Below are 24,570 nucleotides of genomic sequence, written 5' to 3'. Positions count from 1 at the left end.
TGCATTTATTTTTCTAGAAAGAATTTAAAAAATCGTGTTAGCTAAACAGTATATTTATTTGTAGTCAACTGATACCAGGAATGTATTTTTTTACAGTGTATGAAATATAATGTAATAGAAATTGTTTGTGGATAAATTTACTTTTCTACATACATTGAAGATTAGGCTGTATGACTTCTGTCCTTAACCTGTCAATGGCAATAAAATAAATCAAATCAAAATAATGAACAGCGCGAAATTTTGTTTTGTAGAAAATAAATTAAAGAAACCTTTATTTAAAAGTTTAATAGAATGTCGTAGATGTTGTTACATGCTTCCTACAAGCGAAGTAAAGATTATAAAGAAGAATAAAGCAAATATTACGGATAACCTCAAAACTAAGAAAGTTTCAGAAACCAAGAATGAAACATCTTCGACAGAATTTAGAGTTAATGATGTAAATATTCAAATGATATCCAAAAATATTTACGAACAGTTATTTAAAAATCCAGTCTCCACTATTGACCCAATGACAATAAAAAGGTAGCTATTTGTTATTGTTATAATTTGAAAGAACTGTTATGATTTATAATAGAGAGGTACACAAAATTAATTAAAATTTTTATAATAAATTTCGCAGTTGCCAAGACAGTCTTTTGAAACACGGAATTAATTACAAAGAACAGGAATATTTACCAGATGTAACTGTTAAATTGCCTAAACTAGAAGGAAAAGATGTTGTGGAACATTTTTACAATATAGGGGAAAGGCAAAGTGCCCCATACAGAATCTTACTTCAAAAGTTGGCAACTAGTAAACTACCTCCATTACCAAAGGTATGTATTAAAAACTTATAGTTTACACCATTCACACATAATAATGAATTAAATTAATCCATAATATGCCCAATAGACAAGAGCAGCAATCTCAGTAGTACCTGAATCTGCAGGAGTTGAGATGAAAGGACTTTGTTTACTATATATATATCAATATTTGATGATATGATAATAAATGTGATTAAGAATTGTTTGTAAGAATAGAAGCCAATGACAGTAGGTCCTCTCTGCCTACCCCAGATGGACATTATAAAAATGTACTGTTTTACTTATGGAAATTTAATGTTTAATAGTATACATAATGTAATGGCATCCTATACTGACTTTCTATTATTATTATGAGTAACATTAATTGGTATGTTATTCTTAGTTATTTATTATTGTTGATCTGTCTCTGTCCCAAAATACATCATAATAGGTTTAGGAAAAGTAACAGAGACAGGTATTTCCTTTATTTATATTTTAAATACTAATAATAATTTTATGCACTACACACTAATGTATGCATATCATAGACTAACTATACTAGTGTTATATATTCTAAATTTTGTTCATAGAAATGGTCAAAAAGCTCAGGTTGGTGTAAGTACAATGGTAACACAGCAGAACCTGTACCCTGCCCGCCTGATGATGCCCTCGTCTTTGATGTAGAAGTTCTTATGACATCTGGAAATAGGCCCACTTTAGCATGCGCTGTTTCAAGTGAAGCATGGTAAATTGTTGTCAACTTATCTATATATATTTTTTAAAAGGATGATAATGGAATGATGCACCCGTCTGTGCTAACAATTTATGCTGGTGGGGCAACAGAGAGAATGATAAGATGAGCATGAGTTAGGGTCAGTTAGCCCATCATGATAAAATTAACAGGAATTTGTCATGATGGGAACCACATCGGGAGGTCAACCTAACATGGTATATTGCTAGCAATGGGGTTATTCGTCCACATTACTAATAATGCCCTTCCCCCCAATCTAATCATGTAAAACAACAGAGTACCATATAAATAATGTTATAAAAATACCTTGGGAACTAATTGTGGTTGTTCCTGATGGCGCAATATATGATTTTGCTGGTATTATCCACATCCCTGTGGGTATTAATTGTGGGTGTACCTGATAGTGTAACATGTGGTTGTGCTGGTATTATCTGCGTCCCTGTGGGTATTAATTGTGGTTGTACCTGATAGAGCAATATATGGTTGTGCTGGTGGTATCCACGTCCCTGTTATAATTATATTGTATAAATTATATATAAAAAAAATTACAGGTATGGTTGGGTCAGTGAACCTGTAGCAAATGGGGAACCACATCAGCAATACGACAATTTAAATTACGAATATCTGATACCTTTAGAAACTGATGGAATGAAACCCTGCGGTGACCTGAACAGACCTAGAATAGTTATTGGACATAATGTCTCATTTGACAGAGCAAAAATTAAGGAGCAATATTGGTTGAATAAAACAGGTATCTATCCATAAAAAAACAGTAATGAAGTGCCTTAAAATCCATATTAATTTTTTAATATAATTTTTTTTTTAATAACCTCAGGACAATTCACACATAAAAAAAAATTCTATGTACTTGATTCTAGATGGCGCATCTAGACCCAAGTTAAGCTTTAGGTAGCAAAGCTTGTGTTATGGGTACTAGATAATTGATACAAAAAAGAACATAGATTTTTTTTTTTCGTAAATATATACATATTATATATAGCAAACACCCAGACTGATACAAACAACCATACTCATGAATACAAATGTTTGTGCCGTGCGAGTAATTGAACCCGCGACCATCGGTCGTAATGCGGTGTGCTAGACCGCTAGACCACCGAGGTCGTCAAATTTATTATTATTTTATTTTTATTTATAATTAAATAATTTTAAAATGTTCCTATACCTATTCACTTTGAAAGATTCATTCAGGGAATCTTAATGAATTTCAATTTGGAGATAGATTGTATCCTAAGAATGGACAAAGCTATTTTTATTCCAAAAAAGCTATGGAAGTGGTGGGTAAAAGGTTTGGCTAATGACTTCAGTTGAAAACCTGACAGGAAAATGATACACACTGGTACATTATATTTGTTATTCTTTTTAAGTCATATTATAAAAGTAGCATATTTGATCAAAATCGGTAGAGAAGTACGCTAATTACATTTCACCTCTCCATTGTATGGTATTGTATGGTAATGGTACATGTATTATTTTTTAATTGGATTTTTAAACAGTTATTGATCAGCACATAGTTAAAACTTTTTTTGGGAACATAAACTAACCAGAATAGATTATTGATGCAGGTCTACGCTTTATGGATACTATGTCTATGCACACTTGTGTAAGTGGAGTCACCAGCTACCAGCGGACAGTGTTAAAAGCTAAGAATAAAGAACCACACCCCAGTGATGACGATTGGAAAGAGATCAGCTCCCTCAATAATCTTAGTGAGGTAATTGACAATATTAATTATAGAATAAGATACGCCATTCTCTGGATGTTCTAACATTTCGTAGTTGCGGAGGATGGTCTGTTAGTAACCAACTCCATCATTAAAAGCAACGTTAGCATTCTGCAAAGCAAAATGAAATGTTAAAAAAAACCATACAAACTGTACTTTCATTTTAATCAACTGCCTTGTAGGTTTTCAATATACTATTATAGTAGGTAGTGTATTGTAGTTGTTCCGTGTGAATCAAATTTGATTCAAATTCATTTAGAACTTCAAATTTGCTTATCATAAACAAAATCTTTGAAAATAATCATTAACCATATTAATAAGATTAATAATAATTGTCTATAGGTCCATCAATTATACTGCGGAAGTCTCATAGACAAACAAACTCGTGACGTATTTATGGAGGGCAGCATGCAAGATGTACACGATAACTTTCAAGAGCTGATGGCGTACTGCGCTCGTGACGTTACAGCCACACACGATGTGCTCAGAGAACTGCTGCCAATGTTTCTAGAACGGTTCCCACACCCTGTCACCTTGGCTGGCATGTTGGAGCTTGGTAAGCTGTTTTTATGTATATCAAGAAATATCTGGTCCTTCGAACCGGATGGTTTTAGTAAATGTATATAATAGTCATATATTTCCTCATTTAACAATAAAAATAATAAATGCTAGAATTCGTTTAAATATGAAAATGTTTATTGCTGTAGGAATTTTTAATACCGTATATTGTATAGTATGAATAACACCAATAGAAATTTTTGATATATGTTATGTTTTCCTGTTAAATACTATGATTTGGTTATAGGTTCAGCATATTTGCCAGTAAATTCAAATTGGTTACAATATATAGATTCAGCAGAAACTGTTTTTGAAGATTTAAAATTAGAGTCTAGACAATTACTGTCTCGTAAAGCAGATGAAACTTGTCAGCTAATGGAAAATGAGGCTTACAAGAAAGATCTTTGGATGTGGGATCAAGACTGGTCCACACAAAAACTTAATTTAAAAAAAGGTTCTAAAAAGAAAACAGATTCAATATCTACTACATCTAAAATAGAACTGCCCAGTAAAAGTAAAGATTTACAAAATAAAGAATTCGAACTTTTAAATCAGGAATACATAGAGTCTTTAGATGAAATGCCAGAATTAAAAGTAAAAGATCTGGAAGAATTAAGCAAAAAGTTTGCATATTTGTATGAAATGGAGTCGTTATTGCCAGTAAAAAGGCCGTACCTGGCAGGGTACCCGGCGTGGTACAGGAAATTGTGCAGCAAGCCAGGTACTCCAGGGTGGACGCCAGGCGCTCATAATATCACCACTAGTATGCAGGTAATGTAATGAAAAATAAATATATTATTGTCCAGACATGATCATTTTGACGCCCTCGGTGGTGTAGCGGTTTAGCACACCGCTGTACTTCCGATGGTCGCGCTTTCCCTCGCACGGTGCAAACATTTATATTCATGAGTATGTTTGTTTCTATCGGTCTTGGTATTTTCTATGTATATGCATGTATTTGAAACAATATGTAACTAAGTATTTATATCAGTTGCCTAGTACAAAGCTCTGCTTACCGTGGGACTAGATGGCGCTGTATTATTTTAATTTCAGCAATTGACTATTTATTGCTTTCTTTTATGACGTGGGATAGTGGTTTGCACTGCTAATATGTTTGAAAAATTTATATTTGCACATTAATTAGTATTAACTTTTTGGCATTCATAGGGATCTGGTACATATCCGGGTCCAGAATGTTAAGTGAGATAGTGGTTTCCTCTGCAAATATGTCTAAAAGTTTTATATTCGCAGATTAGACATTTAGATTGATCTGGTACATATCTGGATCCAAAATGTTAAGCAGATGCAATTCATTAATAGATATAATCACAGATCTTCTTTGAGTCAGAGTCTTTTTGATAAAACCGAAATAAAAAACTTCTATATGTGAATGCTCTACCGCTACGGCACAATGCTCTCAATTTTATTAGTTTTGACTCTTTTTCGTTTTTTACAGATCACTCCCAAACTCCTTCGACTTTCATGGGAAGGCTATCCCCTCCACTATATTAAGTCTGAAGGGTGGGGGTTCTTAGTACCATTCAGCAGGACTCATGGCGAGATCGAAGATGAAACACCGCTTCCTCTTGATGAGTTACTAGCCGCATGTCCTATGGCGTTCTGTAAGGAAAATGACATTGAGACCGACGTACAAAGACTACCAAAAACTGTTGAAGTATGTATATCGCTCATTATTCTCCCCACCGATGGATATGACTGCCTGAGTCAAGGTTTGACTCTCTAGCCACCACTAGGAGTTTAAACCTTGGTTCAGGACGTCGGACTAATATCATATCCGTCAGAAGTTTGGTTAAGCCGCTCCATAAGTTCTTCCGCGAGTTTGAATTGCCTTCTCCACTCATTCCCATATCTTTCGGCGAAGCTGAAAAGGGCAGCTGCATCCAACAGCATTTAGATTAGTCAAAAAAAGTTTATATTTAATCTAGGTTAAAATGAAGTTCTAAAAACTAAATATAAATACACTGCCAGTACAAGAGCAGCAATGTAATTATAAGTATGTATTATGGACTAGTGTGTATGAAAAGGACACATCAAACGGGTTTCTTGCCCATTCTTACTAGAATCTGCAATTCGAATGCGACATAGAAAGATTTTTATATATTTTGGATTACTTCTATTGTGGCTTGTAATGATAGGAACAAATGATATTTCAGGAAGACTTGGGCAGACGCGCTTACTATGCTAGAAAGAGAGCGGACGAGCAAGCGGCCGCTAACCAATACCATGGGCTGGGATTGTGGTGTGGCATACAGTTGCAAGGATGCTGTCACTTTCTGAGGTTGCCACATAAAGATGGACCCAAGTATAAAGTTGGTAATCCACTAGCGAGGGATTTCTTGGAAATGTTCAGTCAGAATGTGCTCACCGCGCAAGGAAATGACGCTGCAAAGGTAAATTGTATATATATATTTGCTTGTATTTACCACATGCGTCACATGATGAATTGGGGTCATAGATAGAATTATTCAAAAGGAAGGTTTATATGTATAATATATGCGTGTTTATGGTATAGAACATTTCTAGGTGTTGACATTTGGGCGCATGATGTCGTACTGGCGCAACAACCGGGAGCGAATCATGGGGCAACAGGTGGTATGGTTGCCACCAGAACTACGACCACCGTCCGCCCCTGACCAACTCTACGGCGCCATCCTGCCGCAGGTGGTGGTCGCCGGTACGCTTACCCGACGGTAACTGTGACTCTTTAACTCTATCTATACCTGGAATGGCGAACAAATTGATGGCACATATTTTGATGTAAGATAATGGAATGGTGCACTTGCCAGCTCTAACGATTTACGCTGGCATGGTAACAGTGGAGGATGATGAGATCAGGTCAGTTAACCTACCTGTACAAATTCGCCATTCATGTAAAATAAAAATATTATATTTCAATATACATTCCTTGTCTACTTTGAATATTACATACAAAAGGATTGCAAATTTTTACTCCACTGTAAATACAAATGAAATTTTTATAGCTTAAACATTTTTGGTACATTGAGTTTGGTATTTTAAGTCATTAATTTTTGTTCCGCACATTTAGTCATTTCTGACATGCAGCAGATAACTGTACATGTAATATTATACTTTCCTTTTTTGTTAATGCCCTATTATCGAAACTAATTACAATTAATTATTTATATATATACTAGCTGTACCCGCGGTTATGTTATTCTGATGTACAAGCTAGGTATATTATTGTAAAGTTTCATTAAAATCCATTCAGTAGATTTTGCCTGAAAGAGTAACAAACATCCATCCATATTCGGTTTTGTTGTACTGCCGCATATTATCTGGTTTCCTCTTACGCCCACAGCTTTTAAAATAAGCTGCAGGTGGCTGACATATATGAGACTATGGAAGTAGAGGACGTTATATAACGTCTTCATCCGGTCTGATATGTATATACACTCTTCTTTATTGGTAGTGCGAGCGAGCCTACATGGATGACGGCTAGTAATGCCCAGAGCGAACGGATCGGTTCAGAACTACGCGCCATGGTACAGGCGCCTCCCGGATATAAATTTGTTGGGGCCGACGTCGATTCACAGGTCTGTATTTTAGTCCGCGAGCCAGAAGTTTATTTCGTCAATTATTTCCTCCCAGTCGAATATTATAAGATATTTGTTTGGAATTGCAATATCTAAAAGATGTAGCTATTTTATTTTTCTTATATGTATCATGTAGTGTTATAACTGATCTCTTGTTATGTACAGTTTACAGTTTCTGTTATTATAGTCCTGTCCCAATACCAGCTGTAACCGGGAGAGTTGAGTACTATCTGCAAAGAGTATTTATGGTTAGGGTATTTTTTATTGATTAGAAATCAACGGCGTTACAATATGTATTTACATTACGTATGTTACGTTAAAGCTAATTATAGGTTTCATTTAATTGACAAATACAGTATGTTATCTGCGGGCGCTAAAATAAAAATAGCTAAATATGAAATGAATGAGACATTTCGTAATGTCATTGTAACTAAGCCATTAAAGTAATAAGACACTGGGAATATGTCTATATATATATATGTCGAATCAGGAGTCATTTTAGATGGGCGTTGAGAATAACAATCAAGATATCAAACGATAGATGGTAGAAATACAAATTAGATTTTACTTGATATTTTTCAATAATCAATTATAACCAACAATACCTAGACAGGTCAATACCTGTCAATGAGAGTCAATACTCTACCGTTCCTCCCAGTGAACTGACACAAACTTTTCTGCTCCTCTCGCGGATTCTGTAGTGCCATTTAGAGGCACTTGCGTTTAATAATAGTTGTATTATAGAGGGCGCTGTTTTAACCGAAAATTGCGTCATATATATATTTAGTGGCTAATAAGTACGTCATTCATTAAAATAACAGGAGCTATGGATCTCAGCGTTGCTGGGCGATAGTACGGTGCAGGTGGCTGGCGGAAGTGCTTTCTCGTGGGCCGTACTGGCGGGTCACAAGCGGAATAACACCGACCTGCACTCGCTCACCGCTACGGCTGCAGGCATCTCTCGTGACCATGCCAAGATCATCAACTATGCCAGAATATACGGTTGGTATATCAGTTATACCAGTGGGGATCAATGGCATAGTAGCCATTTTTAGTTCGAAAAACGGATTTAGATGGCGTTATTGGTATCGAATGGAATTCAGCATTGTTTTGTAATCGTTTAAAACCCAAAACTATGTTTTTAAAAAGGTTTAATCTATTTTTAAAAAGTCATATATAGATGTTAAAATGAAATAATGCGTTTTGAAAAGTAATTTTCATATATTTACTCATTTTGTTGTTGCCCTGTATTTGTTTACAATTTAATCATTGCTAATTGGGGCTTATTGTTTCCAAAATACTTTCATAGATGGCGCTGTTTTCATTTGTATCACCGTATTTTAAATGTTTATTTTATATTTTCAAATAATAAGTACTTACTATATTATTATGATAAATTAAACATAAAAAAAGTTTAAGTAAATATAAAACAGCTAAACAAGAAATCCATATTATTCCAGTAATACTTATTTAGAAAGTGTTGCCATATTAAAAATAAATGCATAGATTTATCGATTTTTTCGAATAATCGATAACAGAATATTACAACGCATTATTCGATGGTGCTTTTAATTAGTCTTTGCAAACAGTAAAATTTCATCATTTTGTATTATACTCTTATTTGGAACGAATTGCAATGCATAATTTTTACTCGACGACGGCAAAATAGAGAGATTTTGACAGGTATGCAAGTACTATATATTTATCTGTTCGCTCATAACTTCGAAACTTGAAGAGGGAAATATTAATTAGATTGATCTGATACAAGTGTACTCTATTATATCAACCTCCACGCGGTCACGGGGGTAATTATAGCAATTAATGACATTAGTGACATAGTTCTTCTATTAAAAAAATAAATACCTACTTATTGTAATTTAATGAATGATAATTGAATGTGGTATAGAGTATATAAGGTCAGTATACCTTTATGAAACCTCAATAAACAAGTGTTATATGGTATCTAAATTACTGACATTGATAGCTAAATATGAGGATCCTCGAATTTTTAAACATACTCATAAGAAACTTTACAAATACTCGAATTTTGCTTTTGTAGAAGGATATTTTCAACCTTACTAAATTGTACAAGGTTTTGAAACGATAATCATTCATAATACTATGATATATTACTGATCCTAGTACCTACTATTCATGATAATTAGTTTTTTAATATCTCCATTCGAGGGTAGGTTATTCATAATTTATATTATTAGATTTCATCACAAATAAAAATATCGATTTAAAATCGTAGGTTGGTCCATATTTTTTTATTATATCGAAATGACAACGAGTACTGGCAACATAAATGAAATGTTAAAAATATAAAATATAGGAATAAAAGAATAGGATAAACGACTTTAAGTCAAATGCTTAAAACATATTTTCACTAGCATTGGATTTTTTCTCTTTTTTCATCATTTAAGTTAAGTAGGTACTTCAACTTTTAAATTGTTCCTGTTCAGAGTTCATTGAACTTCTTATTTTTTTGTCAAACTCAATAATTTAAATGTGTCTAAGGACTACTACAAATATTTAGTAAACTATCGTGTCTTTGAGGATTATCTCATACCAGGTATAACTATAAGTTGTTAAAAACTTGCATATGTATGCGTGTGTATCTTTCATATTAAAATATAATAAACATAGGTACTTGGTGACCGCTTTAATGTGGTATTATTATGTTTTTATTATTGTTATGAATGTAACTTCAAAAAAGAAAACTAACACTGATTTTATAATTTTTGATTGATTGAGAAAATACTGAAAATTATTAATCAAAATAAAGTACTAAACAGTAGTATTATTTTTATATTTTATTAGAACTGAATGAATATGATGTATGAATAATATGTTTATTGTGCTAATAAGGTTACAGTTTAGTTACTTTCATGTAAATTCATTCATGTAAGTTCATGAAAATGTAACATGGTATATGATATTGTTTTCAGATTTTCCTGACATCAACTTAATACTGAACAAAGTTTAAATAAATAAGAGATGATATTTTAAATCTCCTAGTCATTCAGATGAAGATAAATAACATTTTTACTGTAAAGAACAGGAGTTCAAAAGAATAAGAAATATATATATATATATATGAACATTTTACTGTATAAAATAATAATGCAAGTAAAAATAAGAGAAAAAAGCAGAAGAAAAATCTGTAAATTATTAATCACAATGCAATTAATAATATAATTAAATAAGTAAGAAAGCAACGGACTAGTGATGAGAAGAAATTCCAAGTAATTATATTATGTGTAACCGACTGCAAATAAGTTTATGATTTAAGCTCATGATTATTATTATATTGCTTCATCAACAAATCCAGGAATATTTTGTGTACCAGGAATTAATTATGAAATGATTTTGATGAAATATTATGTCTTGATATTGATTTATTTGGAATATAATATAAAAATAACAGAATTGTTTGAAGTTTTAGTGGTATAACAGACAAGCAGTGAAAGAAATATTATTGTAAATTATTAACAATTGTTTATTATGTGATTAATAAATTATTTAAAAGTGTTTTATTACCTGAAATGAAAATGTTATGATCTTCAAGTGTTGTGTTCATGCAATGTTAGTTTCACCTCATTCGATTTAAAATGTCAGGAATTATTTACTACATAATGATTTTGTATTAGATGGTAATCATATATATTTTTTAATGCAATGTGTATAATAATTCCCATTTACATCAAGAAACTTTGTGTAAATCTATATTTCTCTGTCTATAGACTTTGGTCGTGGAATACTAATAAGAAACAAAATCTAGAGACTGTAGTATATCACAGCATCCCAGAACCTTGTATTTAAGTCATATAAGGACTTAGTACCTACCTAATACTTGCTACTTTTTTAATCAATTAATTAATTTGATCTCAATCATCATGATGATAATGTTGAGAATACTGCCAATGATGAATTTTATGGTGGTCATAAATAAATACCACCGTCACTATCGTCAACAGTCATTATTGATCTCATCATCATCACCGTTACCCTCCTTCATCCATATTGTCAAAAGTTACTACCTACTATTATGAACTGAAATGGTAAATAAGCTGACGATCCATCCAACCACGACGCTATCCGACGTACATACATACACATATATTATTAAATAGCATTACGTCATCATGTCGTGCGCGCTATATCCCGCATACGTTATCATTCCGGAGAACATAGATGTTATGTCCAAATATCCTGTAATTTCGCAGCTTAATTTCAACCAGTGGCACTCAATGAGGAAATAGCCATTATTATTGCTAAAAGTTGCATATAGATGGCGTGATTGGTATCGATGGAATTCTTCATAGTTTTGCAAACGTTTTAAAAAACAAAACTGTGTTTTCAAAATAGTTTAATCCATTTTTAAAAAAATATATATACATGTTAAAATGAAATAATGCGTTTAGAAAAGTAATTTTCATATATTTACTCATTTTGTTATTTTCCAGTACTTAATTACACTTTAATCAGTGCTAATACGGGGCTCAATGTTTTCAAAATGCTTTCATAGATGGCATTGTTGTCATTTGTATCGGCCTAATTAAATGTCTTTTTTATATTTTCCAATAATAAGCACTTAATATATTATTATTGTAAATTAAACATATAAAAAAAGTTTAAGTAAATTAAAAATAGCCGAACAAGCAAATAATACTATTTCCAATAATACTTATGTATGAAGTGTTGTCATATTAAAAATAAATACATGTATTATCGATTTTTTTTAATAATCGATAACAGGATTTTATTACAGCGCATTATTCGATGATGCTTTTAATGAGTCGTTGTGAACAGTAAATTTTCATTATTTTGTATTAAGTATAGCAGTATTCCGTTTCAAAGAACGGAATATAGTAGTACATTATTAGTGTCGTTGGTTATTTACATTTGTACTGAAAAATCGATTACATAATAATTTAAAATATCGAGTACGAATCGTAGCTGTCTTCGAATACTGGCAACTGGTAAGATTAAAATAGTTTTAAAAAAAGAGAGAAATCGACCCTAACTCGAATACCATAAAGTTTATTTTCCTTTCTCATTAATATCATAGCAGTTTGTTTTTAACTTGCGTATGACTCTGTGGTATGATGTTTAACGTGTATTATTGTGTGTTATTGTACGGTGCATACATTTCAAAAATTATATTTTAATGTAGGTACATACATTTCTTTCATACATTTCATACATGTCAAAAATTATCTTTTAATGTAGGTACATACATTTCTTTCATACATTTCATACATGTCAAAAATTATCTTTTAATGTAGGTACATACATTTCTTTCATACATTTCATACATTTCAAAAATGAACTTTTTATGTAGGTACATACATTGTTTTCATACATCTCATACATTTCAAAAATTATATTTTAATGTAGGTACATACATTTCTTTCATACATTTCATACATTTCAAAAATGAACTTTTTATGTAGGTACATACATTTCATACATGTCAAAAATTATCTTTTAATGTAGGTCCTTACATTTCATACATTTCAAAAATTTCATACAATACATTTCTTTCATACATTTCAAAAATTATCTTTTAATGTAGGTGCATACATTTCACACATTTCAAAAATTTCATACAATACGTTTCTTTCATACATTTCAAAAAGTATTTTTTAATGTAGGTACATAACACCCCATGTCAGACCCCTTATATTTGGAAGAAACTTAAAAATAATGCCAAAAATATTAGATGAATATATTTTTAATACGAATATTGTTTTATTTTTGTTCATCAACTTTATCCCTCACTAACAATACTAGTAGTAGTACATAACCTGGTTTATACCGCTAAAGATATTGAAAGATGTACGAGTAATTCAGAATGTTATCAAGTTCAAAATAAGCACACATTACTTGCTTAGATAACAGAGTAATATTACTAGTAATAAAAACATTTGTAATACCCATATGTATACTACGTATGTATAGTAAGTACTTACGCTGCGGCGCCGTGAGACTCGTCTAAGTACTTCATCTACTCATCTACGCGCGGTAACCGCGCCGACCGACCAATAGGATAGCGCCTCTCGTGTTTCCAGAAAGTTCGCTCCTAACGGACGATATAGTAGCAATGAGTGTCCCAGTGATATCATTATAATATTTTCTCGTTAAATTTTATTGTAATATACACAATTTCGCACTAAATAACGTGTTACCCCGTTACACATTTCTAATAATGAAAAACCTAGACCGACCCTGTTCACTTAATCTTACAAGATCTGACTTTAAAAATTACGATATCCTCATATAGCCTTTCATTTCCCCTTTCAATACTTTTTCGCATTAAAAAGTAGCCTTTCTCAGGGTCTACATTATCTGTCTACCAAATTTCAATTAAATCAGTTCAGTAGTTTTGGCGTGAAAGCGAGACAAACAGACAGACTGAGTTACTTTAGCATTTATAATATTTGTAAGAATATCGCTATTAAAAATAGGGGTTGGTGAAAGACGGGTGAAAATTTAGGCGTGTATGTATTTTCAATGTAACATTATAAATAAATAAAAAATTGTCCATAATACAAAAAAATATTTTTTCGGGGTAGGCCACCCCTATGACTTAGGGGTATAAAAAATAGATAACAACCCTACCTCAGACCTGGGAAGTATACATATCAAATTTCATCAAAATGTGGGAGAAATATGGCAACTAACACTGTGATACAAAATTTATATATAAGATATAGCGGAATTCTCATTAGGTAAAAGAGGGGTACATCGTAGAATACATGAGGTATATACCAGTAAATTAATTGTAGCTAAAATCAGTCTCATACATATAACGATTGAAATAAAAAATCGTATAGCCCGATTTTGATACGTACGAGTATAAACGTATCAAAATCAGGCTATACGTATAGCGCAGACGCGTTACAACATATCAAAAAAAATAGGCATGGAATGTAAAATAAACCATAACACAATAGGTATATACATTGGCACATAAGCCATATCTGCAGAGTGTCGGCTAACGATATTATACCTACACATTTACATTGAATCTTGAATCGTCCCTAATGAGGTACACGATACAGTTACCTACATATCTTTGCAAAACAGATGTCATGTAGACTGAATTCACTGCCATCTATTTTCATGCTTTGTTACTAAGCACCCACTAGTAATCCGAACTGCTTCAGATCTAGCGACATCTAGCGGCTACGGTGGCGAAATAAAATAGCCCGAAGAATAGCCCGAGTTAGGAAGGAACCATTTTCTTGTATGGGATGGGGTATCTGTATGTAATATTATGTTATCTGTGATTTCAACTGAATAACAACTTACATAAATACCAAAAAACTAGCAGTAAAGGCGTAGTTTGTAGATATCAAGGTTCTACAAATAGGTATAACATCAAAATAAGTACCTACATGTCATTAGCACCGATGTAGTATCCCTGAAAGAACCTACATATAACAGATTGATGGTTTGCAGATATTATTTTCAGTTTTACAAATTGCCAGTTTACCATAATTAACTACATATTGAGAAATAATTATATACTGAAAATTATATGAGGTACCCATATGCACATCAATTGATTATAGCTAAAATCTATAACTATCACATAACAATTTAAATAAAAAAAACCGTATTAAAATCGGGCTATTCGTTAAGGAGCTATTGCTCCTTAACCGATAGCCCGATTTTAGTGCAGACGCGTTACGACATATCTTCGTCGGGAGAAAAAAGTAGGCATGTAAAAAAGTAACTGTAACATAGTACATAGATACATAGGTACATTAGCCGTGTCTGTAGACTGTCAGCGAACAATATTATACCTACATTGAATTTTCGATTGTACCCAATCAGGAGTTCGATACAGTTATATATCTATTATGTACGTATCTTTGCAAAACAGATGTCATGTAGACCGAATTCTCTGCCATCTATTTTCATGCTTTATTACTAATCACCCACTAGTAATCCGAACTGCTTCAGATATAGCGACATCTAGCGCCTGCGGCGGCGAAATAAAATAGCCCGAAGAATAGCCCGAGTTAGGAAGGAACCATTTTCTTGTATGGGATGGGGTATCTGTATGTAATATTATATTATCTGTGGTTATACCATTCAGATCTGATAATAATATTCCTGGACAATTCCCACAGCGCTATCTAGTAGTAGTAGAGCTTGTGTTATCCATAACACAGTATCCATACTAGACAACTGTGGGCTGATTATCTAACTTCGATCGCGACGATTTTCGTATATAACGTAGAGAAAATAACGTCATCTATGAATTATCACAGTAACTACATACAAACACACACATACTCTCACATGCATACACACACACACACACAACATTCAAAATTCTTTATTTCGATAACTCAATTTTACAATTACATTCTACAGTTGTTGAAGACTCCTTTTAAACATAGAGATGCCTGGGCCAGGAGGCTCCACTCTTCCATAGCTTATATCAAACCTTTTGTAAAATGTTTCTTGTTTATATATATTCAAACAAACGTGCCGCTTGTAAACTTATTATTATTATTTTTATACTTAATTTCTAATAAGTAACTTTTGCTTTAGTTTATATATTTGGTATCTAATGTCTTAAATAATCTAAAAAAAACAAACACATGACAATTTATATGGAAAAGCACGATGTACCAGACACAGGCATTTCTATGCTTACTAGGTCATACCAACACTATGTTATTAGTAACCAAATAGTTTTTTAAAGAAATAAACGTTTCTCCAATTTCGCCATTTCACGCTGTCAACTATCATTGCTGATGTAAATACATAGCTACTATTTTTGTGTAAATATAATAATATACATCTAAAACAACCGATACCAAAAATTGTAGAAAGACAAATGTTTGTACCTTGCGAGATATGGAACCCGCGACCATCGGTAATAAGGCGGTGTGTTAAAGCGCTAGATCACCAAGGCCATCCTGTTTAATATATACATGTTTGGATGTTATGTATCAAGTAATTTCTATATTCGTAATAATTATTAGGCGCCGGTCAAAACTTCGCTGAAAGACTATTGAAGCAATTCAACCCGACCATGACGATATCCGAAGCTAAGAGTAAAGCTGCCAAAATGTTTACCTCAACCAAGGGACGGAGGGTCTATACCCTTAAAAAGAAGTATATGGAGGGATTCATGGATGAAGACATAGGATCAGAAGTCAGTTTCCAATCACTTAGACTTATATTTTGACCATCCCTTTTTATATATACATTTTTATACTACTAATATATGGTATGTTCTTGTTGTGTTGTTGTACACATGTACGTTTGTTACACACAAATCTCTGAAGCTAGTCGAATTTCATAATTCAATAGTTGGGGGGGGAGGGAAGGGAGGGTATTGTAAGTAATGTGGACTGATGATCGTATTGCTAGCAATGTACCATGTTAGGTTGACCTCCACGTGGTTCCCCCTGGAAGCCATCATGGCAAATCATTAGTGAAGTTGTGACGATGGGCTAACTGACCTGACTTCATGCTCATCCTAACATCTTCCATTGGTCCCTGCCAGCGCAAAGCGTTAGCGCAGGCGGACACACCATTCCATTATCTCCATAAAAAAACTATTGTTGGAGAGTATTAAAGTATGTTTGACATCACGCTGCAATTTTTAGATGTGTTGTGTGTGAGATGTACATGCACAGACTTGAATAACACCCTAACTAATTAGCCCACGATCTGGTCAAGATCGCGGGAAGGCATTGGATGCGAGCAGCGCAGGACCGATCGTCGTGGAGATCTTTGGGGGAGGCCTATGTCCAGCAGTGGACGTCTTCCAGGCTGCGATGATGATGATGAATTAGCCCTAAAGCTTCTAGATACAAGCGATGACGTATTCTGCCTGAAGAGGGAACTTCTGGCCAAAATACAAGTACTCCTAGGTGAACAAATAAAAATCAGATTATTTTTTTTCTTTATCTATTATTAACTATACTACAGGACTGTACCATTTTATTGTTTTTGTATAAAATGTGTATGTTCTTGGATTCTATAAATGAATAAATTTACATGGCAGTCAGTAGAGATGCCCGGTTACCAAGCGTTGAGATTGGCGAAACTTAGCGGCAAAAAGGTGGAGGAAATGTTCGAGAGGCCGAGGTGGATTGGCGGCACGGAATCCGATATGTTCAACAAACTAGAGGAAATAGCTGGTAGGTACTAACATTAAATATTTATGACAAATTAACGTGTATACACAACTAATAATGAATAATATAATACCACCCTAAAATTGGCTCCAAATTAGACAATAGTTACTAACATTATTATTAAAAATATATTTTGTGCCTTCTATACTATCTTTATATCTGCAAGTCATGGACCCTATGTACAGTACAAGAGATAGACTAAAAAATCGTGTACGTGGGTATAACCAGTCCCCGAACAGCTTCTTTGTAAGCTGTGTTTCGGTTGTAATATGTGATTAGGCAGTGATAAAATAGAATAGAATCTATCTATATAATCTTTATTGCTAACTGTGTGGGTATAACTGGGTAGTATAAAAATATTTTTTTTCATGGATGAAAATTGAATGGTGCACCCGTCTGCGCTAACGGTTTACGCTGGCGGGGCACCGGTGGAGGATGATAAAATGATCATGAGGTCAGGTCAGTTAGCCCATCGTGACAAATTCACCGGGAATTTATCCAGGAGGCACCGCGTGGAGGTCACCCTGACATGGTATATTCCTAGTAATTGGGTCATGAGTCCACATTACTAACAATCCCCTTCCCTCCAAGAATATATATTGTATATGTGTAGTGTAGGCGCTACCACTAAAAGTTCATTAACTGTCGTCGCGCGCTGAGCGTACACGGGGCGCATTGCGTAAGAGGGGAGATATGTATTCCCCGTAGAGAAAAGACATGGACCTATGGCTCACGAGCCGGTATTATGTCGATAACAACTTATGTACCAGGAGATATAAGTGAACACTACAAAATGTATCAACATTTACACCCTATAGCAGAAGTCACTTTTTAACCTTCCCATTTCATTCTTCTCAATGTTACATATCATCTATTTAATAAAAACCCTCTGTCGCTTGTAGAGTCGGAGTCCCCGTCGACGGCGTTCCTTGAGGGGCGCCTGTCTCGTGCGCTGGAGCACGCCCGCGGTCGGTGGGGCTCCACGCGCCTCAACTGGGCCGTGCAGAGCGCCGCCGCTGACTTCCTGCACCTCATGCTGGTTAGCCTCGCGCACCTCGCGCCGACTGCCAGGTCAGCTGTTGACTCCTTGACCTTTGTTAACACGTTGTCCTCTATTCACACCTTAATCTCTTATGATACGTTGAGCTCTGTTGACATCTTGACCTCTGTTGACACGTTGTTCTCTCTTGACACGTTGACCTTTGTTGACACCTTGACCTCTGTTGACACGTTGTTTTTTCTTGACACGTTGACCATTGTTGACACCTTGACCTCTGTTAACAAGTAATAATTTCATTGTGGAACTGTTACAGAAGACAACTACGAATATTTTTTTAAACCATCTTTTATCTTTTTATCCGTTGAAACATAAAAATGTAACAAATAACCGTAGGATTTGACTCAACCTTGTTAATGATATAGTGCTTCGGAACATAAGTGAAGGATGAAAGAATAAAAAGATATGGATGTATTGATGTGAGAATTCATGAAATTACCGCGATAGTTTCGAGGGTCATTTATTAATTATACTAATCGATAGAGCCGCCATTGCCAGCGAATGTTTCCTTCTCATCCAGTCATACTGGTAACGGCGTAATGCTAATGATTTTTTTATTAGATAAGATTGCATTCGTTATCTGTCGCTTTGAGTTTACACACGTGCAGTAATTTATTCCTCTTTATATATACATTTGTTGTGTTAGATTGTAGGGTGACGTTTCTCTGAATCCTAATGATTAACTTGATTAACTATCTTTTTTAGATTTTGTCTCAGTTTCCACGATGAAGTAAGATATCTGGTGCCCGAGGATATAAAATATGAAACGGCACTAGCGTTGCAAATAACCAACTTACTCACGAAGGCCTTCTGTTCACAGCGGTAAAGTTAATGATTTTAGATTTTGTTTGCAATTTCATTTATCTACATACATAAAAAGTAACTTTTTATATTTTATACTTTGACGGTCCTGGTGGTACAGCGATTTAGCACACCGCCTTACCTCCGATGGTCGCGGGTTCGATTTCTTGCACGGCACAAACATTTGTATTCATGAGTATGATTTTTGTATCGGTCTGTGTGTTTTCTACGTATAATACGTATGTATTTACGAAAAAAAAATCTATGTATTGGTGTCAGTAATCTAGTAACTATAACACAAACTTTATCTAGCATAACTTGGGTCTAGGTGGCGTTGTGTGAATTGTTCTAAGATTATTATTATTATTGGATTGTTAAAACAACATATGGTTTTATTTTGATAGGACTATATATTTTATAATTATTTTACAGGAGTACAGTTTATATGGCTTAACGGTTAGAAACAGAAAGATTTGAATAAACATTTTTAAATTGTCTATTGTTGTCATTACAAAGAATAATTATATACTACAATATATTTGTATTTATGTATTTTAGGTTCAAATTATCTTGAACAATTATTATTATTTCAGAGTGGGTATAAATGATCTCCCGCTATCAGTGGCATTTTTTACTTCGGTAGAGGTAGACCAAGTATTGAGAAAGGAATCCAACCTCAGCTGCGTCACGCCGTCCAACCCACACGGATTACAGAAAGGCTACGGCATTCCGGATGGCGAATCACTTAATATATTTGACGTCTTACAAAAGTGTAAAATAAATAATACTAAATAATTCCTTGTTTCATTATATGATATCACAATAATATACTTTGTAATTTGTGCGATACGGTATAAAAATGTCAGTGTGGTTTCTGTGATTTACTAATCTGTCGTCCAACAGTTTGTTTTAATGTTGTTTTTATATTTTTATAAAATAACATCTTAATTAGTACAATTATTACATAATGTAATGACCCCATAAGGAAATAATTGTTCTGTTCAGTATACCAGTCAGTGTCATCGTCACAGAGTACTTTATCATACCATATCACCAATCTCACAGATTACCTCAATGTCACTTTTATTGTTTTGAAATTTTGATAAGAAAATATCCATTATCGGAAATTACGTGTTCTCGAATATTAATTGTTATTTTGTATAATAAGATAAGACGATATTCTTTTCTTGTTTCAAAATTTGTTTATAAATACTGTTTATTACACACATAACAGTATAATTTGTGATATGGAAACGATTAAAACATAACTTTGGATATATTGCTGTGATTGTAATATAACCTTGTGAATATTGGCTGAGTGGTATGGATTGCAATATTCCTTACAATAGATTAAGAATGTCTAACATAAACTACACTACCCGTACTGAAGGGCAAACCAAAATCAATACAATAATATGGACTGTGCCAAATTTCATTAATCTGTTAGAAAATAAATCCACTAGAGAGTTTCGTACAGAAAAACCAAAAGATCCCAACACAGAAATAAGTGATTGTAGGTTTCAATTAAAAATGCAATTCTTGGGAAGAGATAATGATATAATAGAAATATATTACCTATCTTCGACGCCAGTGTTTCTCAAATCTATATTGACGATATGTCTGAAACGTTTTGAGGAACGTTCGATCGTTATAAAAGAGTATCATACTGTTCAAGCAAACAAGTGGCAGTACTTGGCCACTTTATTCAAACGCGATATAGCGAGTTACGAGGGCCGTGATATATTTCTTCTCAGTGATGGTAGCTTGCGTCTTAAATTCCAGTTTATGGTCACAAATGACATTAAAGTTGATAGAACAAATGTACCTGAAGCCCAATTGAGTAATGACTTTGAAGATCTTTTGAATAATGGTCTATTTTCTGATGTAACCATGAAATGTGCTGAAGGTGTTGAATATAAGGTACACAAAGCAGTACTGGCAAGCAGAAGTGCTGTACTGAAGGCACACTTTGAGCATAATACTGTGGAATGCATAACAAATATTGTAGAATCACCGCTAGACTCTGATGTGTTGCGGGAGGTCTTGATGTTTATATACAGTGATAAAGCTCCACGGGTGGATGAAATACCAGAGAAACTTTTAGCAGCCTCAGATTACTATCAACTGAGTAGACTGAAGAGCTTGTGTGAGGAAGCATTGCATAAGAAATTAACAGTGGACAATGCTATTGAGACACTTCAACTAGCCGACTTGCATTCTGCCAAGGCTCTCAAACAGTCAACATTGGAATTTATAAAGGATGGCCAAGCCAAGCTTATAACCAAAACAAAGGGATGGGCTGATGTACAATCTGTGGATTTGATCAAAAGAATTTATGAGTACATAATGGCAGATGAACTAGATCCAGATTTGAAATAGGTAGCTCTTTATTTTATCAGAACATGTATTTATTTTAAAAATATCTAGTATTTACTCGTGTTTTGTAAAGTATTGTTGACTATGTTTGGGGTTTTTAGTCATGAGTGACAATGTTGCCATTGATATAAGTATTGATTTTAGTACTCATGTCATACTAAACTGTAGATATATCTGAGGGTCAATTGATATATATTCAGAGTCTTAAGGATATAGTTTTATGTCACTTGAAAAATAATTGATGTTACTAAAGAAAGTTTTAGTTTCATGCTGAAAATTTTAAGAATGGAAATAGCTTCTGATTTTTTATTTGATTGTTTTTGTATTAAGGACATTTGAAATTTTTAAATTGTATAACTATAAATGTACTTACTTTTGTAGTAGATATAAGATTTATGACAAAACAAATTACTATAAATTGTTAATTGGAAAAAAAGTGGAGTCTGCTGATGTTTATAATGATTAAGACATTTGTAATATGTATATTTTTATTCAGTATAGTGATGTTAGTTTAAATTGATACTTAATATTTATGTACCTAGTCATGTCTATATGTAAAATAGCAAATTATTTAATATGGACTGATTTTGAAGATTATAATATATGGTTGGTCTATAATAATGTATATACCCAAATACTTATATTACCTTTTTTTATTTTAAAATGATGATTTTTCATTTCTTATTAAAAAAATAAGGGTTGTTGATATTGTATTAAACTATTCTAGATTTGTGTATGTATATTTATATGTATTTTGAACAAAAACATTAAGATACTTTATTTATTTAAATATATTTTTCAGTATTTATAATTAAATAAACACTATCATAACTTTCATATTTTTGTTTTTCCATCCATTCAGATATTTTACTGTTGTTTACTTTATTTATATTGTTAAAAAATATTAACAAAGGGGCGGGTAATGAGGTATTATGGTTCAGCGTATTATGACCCAAGGTGAGTGAAATAGTCACTGTACACAAATTAAGAATATTAATTTCATATGATTATAAATATTCTTCATTGGCAAAGGAAAATCTTAGTCTCATTAAAAGTGGTAAAAGTATTGTATAATATAAGACAATTCTTTTACGACATTTAATGAGTTATTACTAGTTGCTAGTGTTTTTATATTGGAATAAATAAACAATTGTAAAATTGAATTATTCCTTTACTATTAATCACTCAGGAAGATTAATATGAGATAAGTATAGAAAATTGGATTTTATTATTTGTTATAAAGTGTGACTATTTTAACCTCCCTAGGTCATCAGGTTTGGAGACTGTTATATAAAATTAAATAAAAAAGATGGATACAGAAATATTATTTATTAGAACTGCCTCCCTCACTATCACTATTAGAGTCACTGTCATCACTAGATTCACTGTCACTTTCATATACATTTATATTTTTCCTATTGGTATTCACAAATAAGTCATCATCATCATCACCATTATTAATTCTATTCTCTTCTTTTTTGCCATCATCAAATTCCTTTGGCCACAGACTGTTCTCTTTGTAATATTTTATAGAGTCCTTATTCATTATTTTAACAATTTCTGCTTTCACTTTATCACCTTCCAGTATTGGTTCCACAAGGATGTAATCACCTCTCTTCACCCATATGTTTTTGCGGAATTTTGTTGGCATGGACACTAAATATTCTTCTCCATTGGGTGTACAGACCTAATAACAAATTGATTTCTTTACTCAATAATAATTGAGATATAATTATTATAGAAGCAACAAAGATACAAACTGTAGTGATTGCAAAATATTGAATCAAAATAGGTGCAGATAATTATATTGCACGAAAAAATACAGACCACTTGAGAATTTTCTCATTCTGAAGTTATTAAATAAGGGGTTACAGAAAAAAACTCAAGGTATGTATGAAGAGATTCAAACGGTGCTGGACCAATCAATATGGGGAGCGAAGAGTAATAACCAAACTTACTTTAATTGTGGATTATTAACTAAAATGTGCCGATATCAAGGCAAATGGAATCAAAACGTACCTCATGTAAATTGTTTCCTTTACTTTTTAATACCCGTACTACGCTCTGATTTTCTTTAGGAAGTTCATAGTCGTCCCACAATGCTTCATTCATAACATGCTTTCTTTTATTAACTTTTGACATGTTTTTTGACTTTATTTCTTATCAAACATTTCTTAATAAATTATAAAAGATAATTATCAACCTCTGCAAGACTTTTACAAGACAATTATTTAAAATAAAATAAATAAATGTGTTTATTATTGCTGTACAACAAAGTATGGCAAAATAGTTTTAATAGTTTATAAAATAAAGTACTCTGTACTGTCAATCAGCCTGTCTGTGCTTCAATTTCAGTGTTTATATTCGCATCGAAGTGATGGTGTATTTGGTGTGATGTAGTGTTTTTGTTCATGTGGAAACACTAGCAGTTTATTATCTATCGTCTCGAGCCGAGCGTACACGGACCGCCGTGCGCAAGAGGGAAGGGATTCCCTGCGCAAGCGCCGCGGAGTAAAGACGTGGAGCTATGGCTAACGAGCCGATATTACGTCGATAACAACTTACATACAAGAAGACATAAATAACAAATAAGTGAACACTATATGTGGCGACGAGGCAAAATGGATATAAATAAAGATAAGTACAAAATCATTTAATAAGATATACATATACCTACGGGTACGGAGTAATTACAAATTTAGAAGGATTATGGTGGGGCCGCACGGGGAGCGAATTATATAGACCTATACAGAA

At 33.2% G+C, this 24,570-nt stretch overlaps 3 protein-coding genes across 3 annotated transcripts; 2 read left to right on the top strand and 1 right to left on the bottom strand.

Moving 5' to 3' along the window:
• Positions 1-214: 214 nt before the first annotated feature.
• On the top strand, positions 215-20,271 carry LOC131854607 (DNA polymerase subunit gamma-1, mitochondrial-like). The gene is made up of 17 exons (XM_059205728.1): positions 215-522; positions 620-815; positions 1,373-1,527; positions 2,085-2,284; positions 3,117-3,265; positions 3,617-3,830; positions 4,080-4,603; positions 5,289-5,507; positions 6,007-6,243; positions 6,377-6,543; positions 7,284-7,407; positions 8,229-8,409; positions 16,419-16,591; positions 17,450-17,585; positions 18,485-18,653; positions 19,345-19,461; positions 20,034-20,271. Exons 1-17 carry the CDS (start codon positions 224-226, stop codon positions 20,233-20,235), a joined length of 3,462 nt encoding a protein of 1,153 aa, XP_059061711.1. The 5' UTR covers positions 215-223; the 3' UTR covers positions 20,236-20,271.
• Positions 20,272-20,493: 222 nt separating this feature from the next.
• LOC131854584 (speckle-type POZ protein-like) lies at positions 20,494-22,509 on the top strand. The gene has a single exon (XM_059205704.1). It carries the CDS (start codon positions 20,764-20,766, stop codon positions 21,817-21,819), a length of 1,056 nt encoding a protein of 351 aa, XP_059061687.1. The 5' UTR covers positions 20,494-20,763; the 3' UTR covers positions 21,820-22,509.
• Positions 22,510-23,138: 629 nt separating this feature from the next.
• LOC131854589 (probable RNA-binding protein EIF1AD) lies at positions 23,139-24,160 on the bottom strand. The gene is made up of 2 exons (XM_059205709.1): positions 23,836-24,160; positions 23,139-23,503 (listed from the first exon to the last, which is right to left on the bottom strand). The coding sequence occupies exons 1-2, from the start codon at positions 23,956-23,958 to the stop codon at positions 23,141-23,143; spliced, it is 486 nt and encodes a 161-aa protein (XP_059061692.1). The 5' UTR covers positions 23,959-24,160; the 3' UTR covers positions 23,139-23,140.
• Positions 24,161-24,570: the final 410 nt, after the last annotated feature.

Source organism: Achroia grisella, unplaced genomic scaffold, assembly GCF_030625045.1.
Source record: "Achroia grisella isolate CSIRO2021 unplaced genomic scaffold, CSIRO_AGI_Agris_v1 utg1240, whole genome shotgun sequence".
In the NCBI taxonomy this organism is placed as follows: Eukaryota; Metazoa; Arthropoda; class Insecta; order Lepidoptera; family Pyralidae; genus Achroia; species Achroia grisella.
This window is presented reverse-complemented; position numbering and strand designations above follow the sequence as displayed.

Bases quoted from the DNA above. Each gene is read 5' to 3' on its own strand.
- LOC131854607 (XM_059205728.1), top strand. From the start codon at position 224: ATGAACAGCGCGAAATTTTGTTTTGTAGAAAATAAATTAAAGAAACCT. The intron at 5,508-6,006 runs GTATGTATATCG...ATGATATTTCAG, and splicing joins GACTACCAAAAACTGTTGAA to GAAGACTTGGGCAGACGCGC. The intron at 6,544-7,283 runs GTAACTGTGACT...CTTTATTGGTAG, and splicing joins GCCGGTACGCTTACCCGACG to TGCGAGCGAGCCTACATGGA.
- LOC131854584 (XM_059205704.1), top strand. From the start codon at position 20,764: ATGGATTGCAATATTCCTTACAATAGATTAAGAATGTCTAACATAAAC.
- LOC131854589 (XM_059205709.1), bottom strand. From the start codon at position 23,958: ATGTCAAAAGTTAATAAAAGAAAGCATGTTATGAATGAAGCATTGTGG. The intron at 23,504-23,835 runs GTACGTTTTGAT...ATTTGTTATTAG, and splicing joins AAGGAAACAATTTACATGAG to GTCTGTACACCCAATGGAGA.